General features: G+C 36.7%; 1 protein-coding gene and 1 non-coding gene across 3 annotated transcripts in view; both read right to left on the reverse strand.

The window, feature by feature from the left end:
- The window catches only part of LOC125657835 (ecto-NOX disulfide-thiol exchanger 2-like), a 20,351-nt gene extending 12,894 nt beyond the window's left edge, over positions 1–7,457 (reverse strand). Inside the window, exons 1-6 of one of the 2 annotated variants that reach the window (XM_056149949.1) lie at positions 7,380–7,457; positions 3,643–3,677; positions 3,412–3,525; positions 2,536–2,681; positions 1,579–1,687; positions 283–489 (exon numbers count right to left, since the gene is read on the reverse strand). In XM_056149949.1, the coding sequence (XP_056005924.1) occupies positions 283–489; positions 1,579–1,687; positions 2,536–2,681; positions 3,412–3,525; positions 3,643–3,664 (598 nt within the window). In that variant the 5' untranslated portion in view covers positions 3,665–3,677; positions 7,380–7,457. Of the gene's footprint in view, positions 1–282; positions 490–1,578; positions 1,688–2,535; positions 2,682–3,411; positions 3,526–3,642; positions 3,678–7,201 lie in introns of both variants that reach the window. The other variant, XM_056149948.1, reaches the window with a different exon arrangement.
- A 1,635-nt stretch (positions 7,458–9,092) lies between these two features.
- Positions 9,093–9,167, reverse strand: Trnay-aua (transfer RNA tyrosine (anticodon AUA)). The gene is given in 2 exon segments: positions 9,093–9,127; positions 9,131–9,167. It is a non-coding gene; the product is annotated as a tRNA-Tyr (tRNA).
- Between the last annotated feature and the right edge of the window lie 9,188 nt (positions 9,168–18,355).

Below are 18,355 nucleotides of genomic sequence, written 5' to 3' on the forward strand. Positions count from 1 at the left end.
GGATAGGGAAATTCCACCGAGGGGACAAAATTCGCAGTCTAACCCACATGAGTAAATAATGAAGGATTATTTTTCTCACATTTTACCTTCAGTTTAGTGCATAAATTTAGGAGCTTTGAGAAAATTCTAAATTATCAAAATCCTCATTTGAACTGCGATGCAAAAACTAATTAGATAGGTAGAAAGAGCATACCCGAATATAACAAAATATAAAGACCTACATATACATGATAACATAGAATTATTACTACAGTGGAACCTCAAACTTGATACTGATTCTACCTGATAAAAATAACGATCTATCCACACTCTCCTCCAACTCGTAGCGGATGTGACAAAAGTTCTTCTTGCCCTTCCTGATGCTGACAATCATTCCAAAGTTTGAGAACGCCTCCCCGATAATTTCCTCTGTCACATTTTCTGGCAATCCTCCCACAAAGGCTGTCCTACATCCTGGGGGTCTCTCTCTGGTGGTGGGGGGAGGGGCATCTACAAATATAAGGAGGAGTACTTGTTACATTTCAGTTATCATAAGTGTTGTACAAGTATGGAATGCATAGATGATGGGTCACAATTCATTAGGTACTGTGCACTAAGGATATCTCTTATTTGCAATTTACTAATGGGAATGTAACAGTTTCCTGAGGACACAATCTCTCAAACTAAGATTCATTATACATGTATCCAAATACATAATAAAATACAGAGATTGTTTATGAGACACAACACTCACTCTTGTAACTGAATTTTCTAATAATCAAGTATTACTGTACATCACCATGACATAATGAGTGGCTAGATCACAGAAACAGATCTCTACGTCCACGAGACATGTTAGTCAGAACTATTCATGCCTCCAACATGTCTGTATTATTGCAGTGCAAGATTGCAGTGCTGATCTTACAATAGACTTACTTGGTGGGGGTGGATACAGTACGAGATTGCAGTGCTGATCTTACAATAGACTTACTTGGTGGGGGTGGATACAGTACGAGATTGCAGTGCTGGTCTTACAATAGACTTACTTGGTGGGGGTGGATACAGTACGAGATTGCAGTGCTGATCTTACAATAGACTTACTTGGTGGGGGTGGATACAGTACGAGATTGCAGTGTTGGTATTACAATAGACTTTACTCGGTGGGGGTGGATACAGTGCGAGATAGCAGTGCTGATCTTACAATAGACTTACTTGGTGGGGGTGGATACAGTACGAGATTGCAGTGCTGGTATTACAATAGACTTTACTCGGTGGGGGTGGATACAGTGCGAGATAGCAGTGCTGATCTTACAATAGACTTACTTGGTGGGGGTGGATACAGTACGAGATTGCAGTGCTGGTCTTACAATAGACTTTACTCGGTGGGGGTGGATACAGTGCGAGATTGCAGTGCTGATCTTACAATAGACTTACTTGGTGGGGGTGGATACAGTACGAGATTGCAGTGCTGGTCTTACAATAGACTTACTTGGTGGGGGTGGATACAGTACGAGATTGCAGTGCTGATCTTACAATACACTTACTTGGTGGCGGTGGATACAGTACGAGATTGCAGTGCTGGTCTTACAATACACTTACTTGGTGGCGGTGGGTACATTACACACGTCTTCAGCGTAATTATTTCCTTTGGCATGAACTGCATCAACATGTCCTGATTGTTAGGTCCCATTGGACCCCAGCCACCATACTGACAAAAACAAAAATATACAAATTTTAAAACTTCAAGCTTTTACATATCTCAAGTATCAATTAAAACCTCAAGAGTCATGCTTTCTACAAACTTTATTCTTTATCATTCGAAACCATTTATTCACAATTGATTCCACATATCACAATCTTGCATTTTAAGTTCTTTTTCCTGGTTGTATAATTTAAGTTCCTTTTTCTGGCTATCATCGCACGCCACGGCTGAAACGTACGCTGCTCTTCCCTTTCACCCGTGGCTCTCTGCGTGACAATTTCTTCGTTTCTCATAAATATGCATGAAGAGAATGACGTAATCCGTTATCAATAGATTATAGAAGTAAAACAGTTATAATAGATGTGGTAATGAAAACGTGTTCTTCTTGCACCAAAATTATAGTAAACAAAAATCCTACTGATCGATGACATTTGAACAGTTTCGTGGCTTATTTCTTATATATCTCCACTTGTTCCAAAGGGAGGGGGGTTGTTGTAATTACCAATACACAACACTTGTTGTCATTAGTCTCCGAATATTTCATTAGAAACACACAATAGTAGATTGGTCAGAATAATATAACCGCATTCTATAAACAGTTTAAATCTCCGATTACGTTTTGCTCGGAAGCTCAGCGATTGGCTGAATCACGTCATGCATATTTATGAGAAAAGAAGAAACTGTCATGCAGAGAGCCACGGGTGAAAGGGAAGAGGAGCGCATGTTTCAGCCGTGGCTTGCGACGATGTATTCTGGTCCATTGAAGGTTCTAAGGGTTTTTGTTTGAACAGGCACATCACATTTAGAATGTATAGTCTGATATATTTAAAACAGTGTTTCAGAGTTTCACAGACCTGATTGAACATCATCATCATGCTGGGGTCAGCCCCCATCATGGGCCCCTGCATCATGTTCCCCATGAGGCCCCCACTTCCTGCACTGCCGCTGTTGTAGTACCCCTGTCCCACCAGGTCACCACCGCCTGCACTGCTCACTTGCTCTGTCATAAAAGTAAGCAGTGAGACTAATCCTTAAGTGTATTCTTCCTTCAATACTCAGAGTTGTTTAGTTGTCAACTTTAAACAGTTGCAGGTACTAAAAACAGAGCTATACAATGTGAAATTTAAAGATTTTGATTCAAAGACTTAGATTTAGTATGTGAATACCATTATTATGTCAAATCCCTAGTAAGTTTCATGTCTTCTGATTTTGGTGCATTTCATTTCTTTCTTTTATCTGGTTTTTTGTTTTGGAGGACTGTCATGTTTCAGATCAATATTTTTCAAATGGTTAATTTCCAAAGGTTTTTCATACTTTCCATTTCCATGTGTATCATGTTCTCTTCATTAAACAATTTTTTTAAATGCTTGCATTCTCTGATGATTAAAAGTCCCGCTGTAACACACATGTACATGAAAATCAGATGCCTCATCATGAGGACTGTATTAAAAACAGGATACAAATTTGCCACCTATGCCAATCTGTAAATACCCAACACTCAAAAAAATTTAAAAACCTTAATCAAAAGTGTTTTGAGCATGAATGTTTGGTGCAAACATGACATTTATTTTGCTATTAAAATCATCCTGATCACTCAGCTGTTTCCACCACCCTGTGGTGAACAGAGGGTAACAGTCCATGAAGACTTTTATTCTGCTGATATTGAATTTCTTTCCCTGTGGATAGCATTTCCTGGGAATAAAATACACCAGATGGATCAATGTATATACCTGGATCTCCCTCCATGGCCATCGGTGGCTTTCCTTTGTTTGTATTGAACTGAAGTGGTGCGTTGTTGTGCATGGGGTCCATTCTCCCAGGGGGGATTTGTGGACCAATCAATCCTACAATTGGATGTGAACAGCTCAGAAATATATGTACATAATAATTGCAGATATTAGTCAATATGGCTCAAATGTGAAAACACCAGTGTGGTATCAGATCTGCTTTGTATGCCTCACCTGGGTTGTATGAATTTGACATTCTGTTGCACTTTCTGAAAAGATAAATAAATCTCTATAAATCATAACATCTGGTGCATTCATTGTATTTTTACATCTGTGATTCAGATGAATTTTGATTTCAAATCATTTCTAAAAGTTCTGGGCTTGTTTATGAAATTAAAACAAAGAAAACATTTTTTCAGTCACAAAATAAAATAATAAACACATTTATATAATGAATGTTTGACTGCTTCTCATCACATCTTGGTTATGTTAATAAGGAAGCACTGATGGACGGAGGGTCAGAGAGTCTACTCAGACACTGGCGAAAATGGAGCTTACATGTACTTCACCTCAAGTTACATCTAAATCAATATAAAAGTTTGCTGGTCAATGTTTAGAAATCAACCTCAATAGCTTTCACTTTCACTGAAATGACACTTAAAATCTTTAGCTGCATATTACTGTAATTTGCAAGCAAAATAATTCATTAATCATAGTTTATACCGTATAATGGGTATTATCTGCAGTAGGAAATTTATACAATTTGATTGTAAACGGTAGCAAATTAGGTATTTCCAATTTCTGGAGTTGCATTATACCTATATGTATATATATTTTACGACTAATTTTTGGGGATTTTTCTTATCTGTTATAGGACACACCAGAGGTGGGATCAGGTGCCTAGGAGGAGAAAGCATTCCCTGTCGACCAGTCACACCCACTGTCAGCCCTATATCCCGACCAGGTAAACAAAGTTATCTGTAACCAATCTCAGTGTGCCAAGAACGGCCTAATAATCGGTTTGAAACACATCAGACAGCATTTGACCCAATGATAGGTTGCATTGGCTAAATAGATTGTTATAAAGACCATAGAATTTGTGAAATGCTGACTTTAAACACGACTGTTGAAACCCCCGTACCATCAACTTGTTTGTCAGTAACTTGCCTAGATCTGAAAATGTTTGCATTTAATCAATGCTTTATACCCAACTTATAATTTACATATAAAATGTTGAATTAAATTCAATAATAACATCAATACATTTAGCTATTCAAACTTCATCACTCTTGCTGATTAGTATGATTAAACTAACATTAAATTCCATCAAATGTAGTTGTGTGGAAAGAAAAAAATTCCTGGTAGTAGAATGCATGTGTAAGTCAGGCATATACTTCAGACTACGGAGTCAAAATTTAACTTCCAAACAAGAGGCCCATGGGCCACATCGCCCATGTGAGTCACCTTGGCCCATATTTGAAGACTTTCCATATATATTTGCATGTAAAACCTTAGTCTCTATTATGGCCCCAACCTACCCCTGGAGGCCATGATTTATGCAAACTTGAATCTACACTATGTCAGAAAGCTTTCGTGTAAATGTCAATTTCTTTGGCCCAATGGTTCTTGAGAAGAAGATTTTTAAAGATTTTCTCTATATTTGCATGTAAAACTTTGATCCCCCCCTTGTGGCCCCATCCTACCCCCAGGGGCCATGATTTGAACAAACTTGAATCTGCACTATGTCAGGAAGCTTTCATGTAAATTTCAGCTTTTCTGGCCCAGTGGTTCTTGAGAAGATTTTTAAATGACCCCACCCTATTTTTGCATTTTTGTGATCATCTCCCCTTTGAATGGGACATGGCCCTTCATTTGAACAAACTTGAAAGCCCTTCACACAAGAATGCTTTTGACCAAGTTTGGTTGAAATTGGCCCATTGGTTCTGGAGAAGAAGTCAAAAATGTAAAAAGTTTACAGACAGATGGATAGACGGACAGACAGACAACAGACGATCAGAATAGCTCACTTGAGCTTTCAGCTCAGGTGAGCTAAAAACCGACCTACGTTTATGCAAGCATGTATGGCACCTTCCATTACCGAATCCTCATTGTGTGAATAGAGGAAATTCAAGTCAGCTGATACGGAACCAGGTTTTCTGATCACTGAACTTTTTACTTTCTGACAGCTTTTGTGATGAATATCATTACTTTTAAAGTCACAAGTCTATCTTCAAAGTAATTCAATTTGAAATATCATTTTCTGTTTAAAAGTTGACAAAAAATTGATAATGTTAATCAATATAATAAAATGAAAATAAAAGTTTTTAACCATGAAGGCATAAAACTTACTTAGTAGTGATCAATAACATTTTACAGGGCAATAAATATATTTAAATAAAGCAGTGAAACAGAAAATGTATTTCAGTTTTAATTTCATCCATGTTGCTGTTTTCCGCCACTCAGTAATTTTTCAGTTATCTGGTGGCGCCCTAATCTCGGTTGAGATTCGGTTCGACTGAATATTTGGACTGACGACTTCACCGGCATCAGTCCAAATATTCTGCTGAGCCGAATCTCAACCGAGATTAGTGGCGCCCAGTAAGCCTAATGAATACGTACGTACATTTATTTACTTTATTAATATAAAATATAAAGTAATCGCACTTTAGTATGCTTCAGCAAACATACAATTAGTCAAGCAAAGAAATTGTTCCTCTATCTGAAAAGTGTTCAAAGACCGCAGTTACCTTTACACTAGTCCGAAAAATCTGACATTTTCCTGATTAATTAGGAGTTTAACATTAAATTCGGCTCGCAAGTATTCAAAATCGGCCCGAGCATGCCTCCAGGTGGAGGCGGCGAATTTCCAGTTTATGTAATGGCGCCAGTTCTGACATTTTCCTGGCACGTTAAATATCAAAATCATAAAAAAGACAGAAAAACGTCAGATATTTCGGACTAATAAATAGCCGCATGAAAACATTTTAAACTGTCGAGCTTTGTTTTAAGTCATGCTCAAATGACAACGAAAATTCAGTTGACTGCAATTGTGTGCTTCTGTTATCGAATTCTGAGGTGATATTTTCTTTTGATCGATATTAGTAAGTACAAGAAGCATCGTTTTGTTGATTAATTATGATTTTAACATTGAATTCGACTCCAAAGTATTTAAAATCGGTCCGAGAATGCCGCCTCCAACTGGAGGAGGCGAATTTCCAGTTTAAGTGATGATGTTTTTCTAACGTTTTTCTGGCACGGTAAATATCAAAATCATAAAAAAGCCAGAAAAACATCAGATTATTTATTCAGACTATCTTTACACCAACAATGCAATAAACAGGTTGGGAACACTTCCCCTATAGCGAGATATTCTCGCTAAAACGCGATTATCCCTCTTTAGCGAGAAATAAACATCACCATAAACAGGAGTTTTGGCGTCTTTATTGAAAATAATGGCAAATCCCGTGCAACGCAGAATAAGTGCGACACGCACTCAACATGATGCGAATTGTTTCTATGAAATTGACAACATAGTAATGAAATTGCATATCAAAGTTGCTGCGTAAGAGGGAAGCAGTCTGAAATCCAATAAACATCGTGAGTGTTTTTGTTTTGATTCATATATTTGCAGAAGTATCAGACATTTTAGCACTTTTTCTTCTTTCCACGTGAATCACGAAAATATGTACTCCGCGGGTGTTTTTCTCTGTTGTACGCGATATATTTATTCTCGCTAGAGAGGGATAATCGCGTTTTAGCTAGAATATCTTGCTATAGGGGAAGTGTTCCCAACCTGATAAAAATGGCGTGAATACTCAATGCAAGACATATCATCTAGGCCCGTACACTTTCACCGATAAATCAAACAAGAATTAAGATGCTGTCGATATAAACCAAAAATATGTTGTTTTCATCACCAGAGTTTTATATCTAGATAATGGGAAGATAGCATTGCAATACTGAATACTTACAAGCCTAAGCTAAAAAAAAAAAAAATGCGTTCCCTGATTTAATGACCTTCACCTTTCATTTAGATAAGTCGTACGAAAACTTTTCGTGCTCTCTCTCTCTCTCTCTCTCTCTCTCTCTCTCATATTATATTACAAGTGATGTATCAAAATATAAAAGACTGATAGGCAGTATTTCATAATATAGGATGACATTTTTCTTTAACTTTATCTTTTGAATGCAGAATTTCTATCAAAAGCTGAAAAGACATTGAAATTTATGGATGACTTTGACCTTGAATGTAAGGTCATTGATTTAAGAGCGAAAACTGAAACCCTTGCTAATTATCCTGAATAGTATCAAAGATAATAAAAATGAAATATTATAAAGCATCACATTTAAGGGGAAGTAAATGTATTGAAATAAATATAAAGGTCTATTTAGAGTCAAATAACATTTGTTGCACTTGAAAATATTCTATGAATAAAATTTTATTTTTCATGATGACCTGAACCTTTGAATGGTCCTATGTCTCTCTCTATATTAATGTAAAAGTTCTAGGCTTAAATAATGATATTGGATACTTTCAGGGGGCAATAACTACGTTTCAGGGGCCTTGAATCCCTACGATTAGTCTCTCTCTGCAAGGGTGTTTTAATGTGAATTCATCAGCGAAGGTTTTGTTTCTCTAGACTAAGACTTTCCGTTTAGAAGGAGTAGCGCTAACAAGCTTTTTAACTCGAGCCAATGTCATTCACAGAAAGGTCAAAGTTCAGAATTTTAATCAGTTACATTGAAACCAATTAAGATGTTAATACTTATGCAAATCAGGAAAGAGGGTATAAAATATGCTATTTTCTCGTATTTTTCTACGACTTTGACCTCGAACAAAACGTCACTGACCCCACCGGTTAGTCACGTGCCTGAACGACCAATCGTCCTTGAGTTTGACGTGTTATATATATGCCGAAATCGTAAAACATAAGGGGCAATAACTCTAACAAAGGGTCATGAAGTCCTTCCAATTCTACTAATTAAATGACCTCTTTGGTTCAGCAAAGGTTTGATGCTCATCGCATTTACGGTTAAAGAGGAGTAATCAGTGCTAACAAGGATTTTCACGTAAAGTCCAATAACTCCGTAAGGGGTCAAAGTTTAATCACGCAGGGTGATATGTGATCGTTTCTCGAGAAGTACTCTATGATGAACTATAAAGTCTTTTGATAAGTCTTAAGACAATTTTTTTGACGGCAGGAAAATGATAATAAACAGAACAATAACAATAGGACTTTCCACAGAAAGGTGGAAAGCCCTAATAATAGGCCTATGGGTCTATACCATGCCACCCCCGTGTTTTTAATAGGAGGTGGTATGGTATAGATAGACCTGTATCATTATTACAGACAAAATTACCGGTTCCTGTGGACAAACCATACTTCGTCAAAATGCACCTGTTTACAAGACGTTTATAGAATCTCTCTCTCTCTCTCTCTCTCTCTCTCTCTCTCTCTCTCTACCTCTTACTTGATTCCACAGGCACTTGTTTCTGTAAATGACTTATGACCTCTGTATACTAATTATTAGTAATTATTATACTGTTATTAGTATACAGAGGTCATAAGTCATTTACAGAAACAAGTGCCTGTGCTTGATTCTGATAAAATCAGGGCGAATGGAGTGACCTGGTAAAGTACAGTAATGAAAACGCTGCCTTTCTATCCTCGTGAAAATACAACGGACCAGACCGGGATTTGAACCCAGGCCCCCTGAATCTCTATAGTCAGGTGCTCTACCAACTGAGCTATCTGGCCACCGGCGATTGAACCTGGCTGACAGTTATACACTCGTATGGATGACCAATACTTTTACAAATCATGTTTATTTCACCAGTGTGCTTGAGTTAAAAACATCGTGTTTTAGAATAAGCCATTCTCGATACTACTGTCTCCAAGGATGCCATCTTGAAGCCGCCTGCGCCTATCAAAATTTTCCGGCTCAATCGATTCACCCGGCGTGATGCGTGCGCAATTTCGGTTCACCCGAAAGATCGCCAGTTAGCCCGCGTGCGCCGGATCGTTAGTCAAGTCATTCACCTCTGTCAACATCTTGTAAAAGTGTCTATTATCCAACAATTATGTTTTGGACTAAATATTTAGTCATATTATGATATGTTTTTGGTGCAATTAAATTGATGCTTACTGTAAATTGTTTAAAATCGCCGTTTTCTGATCATAAATTTGGAACTACTTAGTAATATGCGTATGAATGTAGTACATTCACGTGGTGGAGATTTAAATGTAAACATGGGATCAAAAGTAAGAAAGGCTGTAAAATTACGATAAAACTTGTAAAATAAGAGACAAACAGCTAAACGGTAAATATGCACTTATTAAAGTGTCAGTGGGCTATGAAAAGAGCCTGATGTATCACCTGTTGCCTGAACTTTTGAAGGGAAAGGAAACCAAGAATGATTGTTTATATCATGTGATTATATTGTCACGTGATTCCAAGCGTTAACATGGTACTATAATACGTCAAAATAATATGCAAGCATTCTCGTATACAGTAGATTCAATTTTTTCAGCGACCAGGACGGGGCTGATATTAAGAGTTCAATGTTTAACGAAGAATTTATTTAATCAATTCTTCTCAAAAACCGCAACCTCCATACAATTCGACAAATTGAAATCAAGCATACTTTTGTAGTTTGGACTAATTTATACATTGGTCCCATTCATGCACAGCCCCAGGGGCCAAGGCCTAAACATAAACGTGGTTTCCATAGGAATAATTTATATAGAAAAATTCTTTTGTTCAGAACGAAAGGGATATATCAAAGGAATACATTACATTGAAATTATTCTCTAACTCAGAGCCCATTCAAACAGGGCAAAAGGAGACTTATCATTACAACCTACCATTAAAACATCTCTTCATGTCTTTGATCACACAATCAAGCCAATTTTACTCTATGGCAGTGAGATTTGGGGGATTTTTCAGTCGCAATGATATCTCCTTATATGATTTTTAATTAGAAAATCTGGGTACTTCTTTTCCTCTACTAAACGTTGCATACATGCAAAGTAAGCGTAATGCTTGTACATTAAAATCGCAGAAAATACTTTGAACTTTGTGTCACAGAGGGTAAGGGTCTTTGCACACCATATAATATTAATATAAGTAAACAAATGGAGCTCTTAAAAAACTTAATGCAAATTGTTATGAAGGAATATGTAAACATCATCATTCGATTCGAACTTGTTCATACCTTTACCCCAGCTGGCAAGGACAGTAGGGGTTAAGAATTTTACATGGGATTATATACCGAAATTCAAGAACCACCGTAGCTCACTAAATCATGTTCAATATACAATCATTTTTATGTAGTGTAGACATCACACAAAAAGTTCTCAGTTTAATTGGAATTTTTTTTTGAAATTCATCTTTTCAAGAACCATTAGCGTCAAATATGTCAGACCAATATGCAAGAGTCCATATACATGTATAGCGTGTATTCACGTGGGGTTTTTTTTTTTTTTGTTCACACTGTGGCACCAGGGTTAGTGGTCTTTAAAGTCACTTCGAGTCTCTGAACGTGTTGCGTGAATGGAATGGAATGGTTTACCGGTTCACAATTATATCAGAGGTAGAACATGGCTGTACTTCGTCAGGGATTCTGTTCTTGCTTTTAATTAGTACAGGGGCGGATCCAGGAATTGTGGTTACGTTTATCGTTTAGTACATTTTCCGAAACAAGATACTGCAGTTTACCTTAGATTTGAAAATTTTTAGGGGGGGGGGGGGGCGCCGGCTGCGCCCCCTCTAAATCCGCCACTGAATTAGTACACTGTACTATGAGAACAGATGGACAGAGACAAAAAATAGGGTGGACGTTTACATGTAAGCTTGGTATATTCCTTGAACATCAACAAGACAAGGCGCGAGGAGGAAGCCAAAACATACTGCAGGAACAGAGAAAATCAAACAAGACATTTTCGCAAGAAAAGCAAGTGTAAAGGTATAAAGATAAAATGAGAAAGAAAACGTTTGTCTACTTCAATACCAACACAGAGTGGTGGATCAAATGGCTTAACAAAACAGCAAGACATTAAAGAAGATACGGAATGCATATAGAACATAATAAAAGAGAAGACCAATCTATACTAGTCTGCTATCATTGATCCGAGAGAGAAAAGGTCACAAAGGAGAAAAAGAATAAATACCTTCCAACATAAAACGCCTGTATAACGCAGACACTAAATGTCAAACGGGACAACGTGATGTCACTACTATTTCTGTGTTGGAAATAAATAATGAAGGAGTTTTGACAAATTATCATAATAAAGTAAATATCGGTATTTCAAAAGTACATTATGTATGTCACCTTGGCGAATCACATGACTTTGGCATGACCTATTACCCGGAAAAATGACGGTGAAAGTCAACGCAGGGGAAATTCAAACGAATAAGTAACACCTTTATCAATAACAAATTGTCACATAACTTATATAAATATTTGAAGAATTTTCTCAGGAACGTTATACTAAAATGGTAGTTCTACGTGCAATAGAAGCAGAAAACATTGACACAAGTGTGGTTTTTTTTTATCATTTAAAAGCTTCCCAACTGCCAAAAATTGTGTCAATGTTCTCTGCTTCTATTGCACGTAGATCTACCATTAGTAAAGAATTGTTTCTGAGAAAATTCTTTTCCGGATAATAGGTCATGCCAAAGTCACGTGATTCACCACTGTGTATGTGTGCGTTTAAACATGAAAAACCGAGTCCCTGTAGAGGAAACCATAGCAATTCCAACACTTCGATCCACCAAAGAGAGGAGAATGAAACTACATTTCAGGACAGGCGTGTTCAAGATGTGGAAGGCGACATCCACTGTTTTATACTGAATAATCCGTGGTCAAAATCATCGTGAAAAGAACTGTCTCGATTGGTATGAAACATGTCTGAAAAAGGCGACATATTGATTGCACTTGTAGGTATAGGGGAGGTGGTAACAGATTATCTTTCCTACTATTCTCCGATTACCTCAATCATCCGTTGATATATTCAATTTAAGACAGAAGATGATAAACATTAAACAATCAAATTTATTCAAGAAAGTGCAACAAACAAATACAAATCAGTCATAATATACATTCTCAAATTATATGGTCGTTATAACGATCTAGTTTGCCAATACAACCTATCATTGGATCAAATGCTGTCTGACGTGTTTCATACCGATTGTTAGACCGTTCTTGGCACACTGATTTTGACTACGGATAAGTCTGTTTACCTGATCAAGATATAGGGCTCACGGCGGGTGTCACGGGTCGACAGGGGATGCCTACTCCTCCTAGACACCTGCTCTTACCTCTGGTATATCCAGGGGTCCATTTTTGCCCAACTCTCGAAATATTAGGAGTTATGAGATTGATCAATGTTTGTTATATTCACCTTTTTAAAACATCATCTTTTGAAAGGGCAGTTGGGGTATAAGTACGATTACTAAATGTGGAATTAATGCCAAGTTTGTTAATAATGAGCTTTACAAACATAGATAATATTATAAGAAGCTTTGTCAGCTAGAACCAAAACATAAATCATGCCATCTGAGAAAGGGGATACTTGAAATTACCTGCCTGCCAAAGGCCATATATGTAAATGAATTCTGCTGTTTGATAAAGGAATACGATACCTTGATGATACTCTATAATAAATGCGATGCATATATATTGTGATATCTGAGAAAGGCGACATATGAATCGTGATATCTGAGAATGGTGATACATGAATTCTGCTGCCTGAAAAATGTTATATATATGAATTCTGATGTCTGAGAAAACGATACATTCACTATGTCTGATAAAAAGTCGATTAATAAATTCTGCTTTTTGAAAAAGAGAACTCTGTAATCTACAAAAGGCGATACATGAATTCTGCTGTCTGAGAAAGGTGATGTATGATTCTGCTATCTGCAAAAGGCAACACCTGGATTATGCGGATTGGGAACGGAAAGACGATACAATGATGTTACTCTGTAGAGAAAGGTAGTACATAAAAAGTGCCTTCTGGGAAAGGCGATATCGGAAATTTGCTGCCTGACAAAGGCGATACATGAATTTTGCTGTCTGTAAAAGGCGATATATGCAAATGAATAAGGCTGTTTGAGAAAAGGAATGCGATACATTGATGCAACTATGAGAGGCGATGCATGAATTGTGTCGTCCTAGAAAAGTGATTATCCAAGAATGGCGATAAATGAATTCTGCTACCAGAGAAAAATGATGCACAAATTACACTGCCTGAGAAAGGGGCGATCTTTTCTGAGAAAGACTACATATTGTTTATGCTGACTGAGAACGGTAAGGCGACACATTGATGTTACTCTGTAGAGAAAGGTGATACATGAAAAGATGAAGGTAACGAATAGTGACCAATCTCATAACTCCTATAAGGAATACAAACTATAGTGTTGGGCAAACACGGACCCCTGGACATACCAGAGTTGGTATCAGGTGTCTAGGATGAGTAAGCCTGCCTTGATTTAAAAAGTGATCATACGCAAAACAAGCTCTTGTGTATCTAATCAGTTGAGAGATATAAACACGATATGCAGGTGATAATAGAATATTGCTACATAAATATAGGATGTTGACGATGGAGAAGCAAAAATCATTCCTTTTCTCATAAAGCTGAGTTGTTAGTGTGTCGTTAATATCTATTTTCAATAAAATATCCAAGTACAAAGATGTGGAGGACTCTGTGGTGTATTCTATTTCGATTTCACTGTTATATCGAATCGACAGGGGATGCTTACTCATCCTAGGCATCTGATCCTACCTCTGGTATATCCAGGGGTCCGTGTTTGCACAACTCTCTATTTTGTATTGTTTATAGGAGTTATGAGATTGATCATCGTTCATTATCTTCACCTTTCATGAATGAAAATGATTATTGTTAATAGATAAAACGTCATCGATATATCTAAATGTCGAGATGAAGGCCACAACAAGAGATTGTTTCTTCTCATATAGAAGCTTTTGAATCAATTCTGTCCCATAAGAATTTAGACACAGATCGGCTAATAATGGAGCACAATTCATGTCCATGGGAATCACAACAGACTGTTGGAAGGCCTGATCACAAAAACTCAAGACTACGAAGATATTGTCAATGAGGAACTCGAGTTCACAGGGATATATTAACAATAATAGCTTTCATTCATATGTCGATTTGATATATCCCTTTGAGCTCGAAATAAAGGACACCACAGGGTCGTTCACTTCTGCTTCATACTTAGATATTTTATTGAAAGTAGACATTAACGGCAAACTGACAACTCAACTGTATGACAAACGGGATGATTTCAGCTTCTCCATCGTCAATTTCCCATATTTATGTAGCAATATTCCATTATCACCTGCATATGGTGTTTATATATCTCAACTGATTCGATATACAAGAGCTTGTTCTGCGTATAGTCAGTTTTTAAATCGAGGTAAGCTACAGACAAACAAGTTGATGGTACAGGGGTTTCAACAGTTTCGATTGAAGTCAGCATTTCGCAAATTCTATGGTCGTTATAACGGTCTAGTTCGTCAATACAACCTCGCATTGGGTCAAATGCTGTCTGACGTGTTTCATACCGATTGTTAAACCGTTCTCGGCACTCTGATTTTGACTGCGAATAACTCCGTTTACCTGATCAGGATATAGGGTTCACGGCGGGTGTGACCGGTCAACAGGGGATGCTTACTCCTCCTAGGCACCTGATCCCACCTCTGGTGTGTCCAGGGGTCCGTGTTTGCCCAACTATCTATTTTGTATTGCTTATGGGAGTTATGAGATTGATCACTGTTCGTTATCTTCGCCTTGCATTGAATCGACATGTGAATGAAAATGATAATTTCTAAATGTCGAGTTGTAGGACACAGCAAGATATTTATTTAAAACATTCTACATGAAAAGAAAAAATCTCTCGCTGTGGTCTTCAACTCGACAAGTAGATATATCGACGACGTTTTATCTATTACATGTAACAATCATAATTTTCATTCATATGTGGATTCGATATATCCCTGTGAACTCGAAGTTAAAGACACCACAGAGTCGTCCACTTCTGTTTCATACTTAGATATTGCATTGAAAATAGATATTAACAGTAAACAAACAACTCAACTTTAGGATAAACAAAATGATTTCAGCTTCTCCATCGTCAACTTCCCATATTTATGTAGCAATTTTCCATTATCACCTGCATATGGTGTTTATATCTCTCAATTGATTCGATACGCAAGAGCTTGTTCTGAGTATGACCAGTTTTTAAATCGAGTCAGGCTACTGACAAACAAGTTGTAGGGAGTTCAATATTCTCGTTTAAAGTCAGCATTTCGCATATTCCATGGTCGTTATAACAATCTAATTTGCCAATATAACCGATCATTTGGTCAAATCATATTTGACGTGTTTTATACCGATTGTTAGGCCGTTCTTGGCACACTGATCTTATTTTCATTCATTTGTTGATTGAATATATCCCTGTGAACTCGAAATAAAAGACGCCACAGAGTCCTCCACATTTTCTTCGTACATAGATATTTTATTGGAAATGGATATTAACGACAAAATAACAACTCAACTTTATGACAAATGGGATGATTTTGGCTTCTCTATCGTCAACTTTCCATATTTATGTAGAATATTCCGTTATCACCTGCATATGGTGTTTATATCTTTCAACTGATTCGATACAGAAGAGGTGGTTCTGCGTATGTTAGTTTTCAAATCAAGGCAGGCTACTGACAAACAAGTTGATGTTCTAGGTGTTTCAACAGTCTCGTTTAAAGTCAGCATTTCGCAAATTCTATGGTCGTTATAACGATCTCGTTCGTCAATACAATTTATCATTAGGTCAAATGCTATCTGACGTGTTTCATACCAATTGTTAGGTCGTTCTTGGTACACTGATATTGACTACTGTTTGATCCATTTACCTATTCACGATATAGGGATCACGGTGGGTGTGACCGATCGACAGGGGATGCATACTCATCCTAGGCACTGATCCCACCTTTGGTATGATCAGGGGTCCGTGTTTGCCCAGCTCTTTATTTTGTATTCCTTATAGGAGTTATGCGATTGATCACTAGTTTTTATCTCCTCCTTTCATTTGATTTACACCACTTCTAGCATATGTTGTGGCACAGGAAGTTTGAAGTTTCTCCTTCATATCTGTTAATATTTTCGTGAGGAGCAAAATAGGAGCTTGGAAGACCATTTACTGGATCAAGCAATGCATCTTAATTTGTAAGGATTTTGTGAAGATTAGAAATCTAGTATAGGTACAGTAACTCATATTCATCCATTCCATTGACTGGGATATTAAATGTTTCTAAAACTGAGCATGATTTTGAAGAATTTTATCTTTTGAAAGGGCAGTTGGAGTATAAGTATGACAAATTGTGCCGTCTAAGAATTGTGCTGCCTGAGATGAATGAATGTACATAAATTCTGCTGTTTAAGAAATGGAACGCGGTGCATAAATTATGTTGTCTAAGAAAGTAGATATATGAATTTTGCTGCTTGAGAAATGTGATACATGAATTCTGGTACCTGAGAAAGGCGATGCATGAATTCTGTTGTCTGAGAAAGTTAAATACATGCAAGGTGAAGATAACGAACAGTGATCAATCTCATAACTCCTACATGTATAAGCATAACTCCTACATACATTCTATTGTCTGAGTAAGTAGATACATGCACATGAACTTTGCTACACGAGAAAGAGAAGGCGATATATGAATTTTGCTGTCTGAAAAAGGCGATACATAAATATGCACTCTACTTAGTAAGACATAAAGTTATCAATTTATTTGACTACAGTGTATTTAAAGAGGTTCGCCTCTGAATTTTGTAGTATTGTCAATGTTTTTGGAATCATTGTTTCAATTTCTATATTTAGGGGAATTTATGAAATTAAAAACGAAAACTTGATGTCATAGTGCTTGTAATTGAGCAAACTTGATCTTTTTGCACTTAAATTTTACTTACAGTTATTCTGCTAGTGACAACACAGCGTAGGCAATACAAATCAATCATTGCATACAATTAATACATAGCCACGTCTTCTAACAATATAGATGTAGATATAAAAAGTTTTAAATGCTATCAAAATGAATGAATAATGACCTTTATCTACTTAAAATACGTTAACCAAGTTAGCCCCTCAGCTTTTGAGCACAGCTGCACAGGATACTATAAATTTGTATGAACATTTTCCATTCTGATCCCGATGATCCAAACATATCATGCATCTCTTACGTAGAGGGGCATGGACACGATTTGAGCTGAAATTTTGATTTTTCGATTTTTAATGTTTACATTGCTAAACTATGGTATTCCTAATGGTCATAAAGATTTGAATGTCTCTTGGTGTGGTACATGGGAGATACAGAGCTCACAATTCTTTGTTACATGTATGTAAGCAAGGTTCATGCAATATTTTTGTTGACATAGGTTAGATACACTTGTTTAAATCAGATATTTTTCAATTTATAAGATAACTCTGAACACGATTAAATAGTTTATAGGGTTTGTTACATCTCATTTTGTTTTAAATATGCTATTTTCTATTAAGCAATCTATATGTAAACAAAAACATGGCTCGAACCTTGTTTACATAAGAAATATTGTGAATGTTGTATCTCACTAGTAACTCTACAACTGAAATTCAAACTTGGATTGACCATTAGAAATACTTTAGTTAAGCATTGTAAACAATAAAAATGGAAAAATGAAATTTGAAGATTTTCAGCCTACATCGCGTCCATGCCCCCTTAAACCCTATTCACTTGAAAAATATAGCGTTAATTCAAATTTTAAAAGGATTTGGGCTTACATTTTGTAGCTAAATTATTATTTCATCAAAAAGTTCTAAATCTGCATGATCTTACGGTTTCTGTTTTATCCAATAATAGTATTTTGTCAATTAAGTATAT

This window comes from Ostrea edulis, chromosome 9 (assembly GCF_947568905.1).
Source record: "Ostrea edulis chromosome 9, xbOstEdul1.1, whole genome shotgun sequence".
NCBI lineage: Eukaryota > Metazoa > Mollusca > Bivalvia > Ostreida > Ostreidae > Ostrea > Ostrea edulis.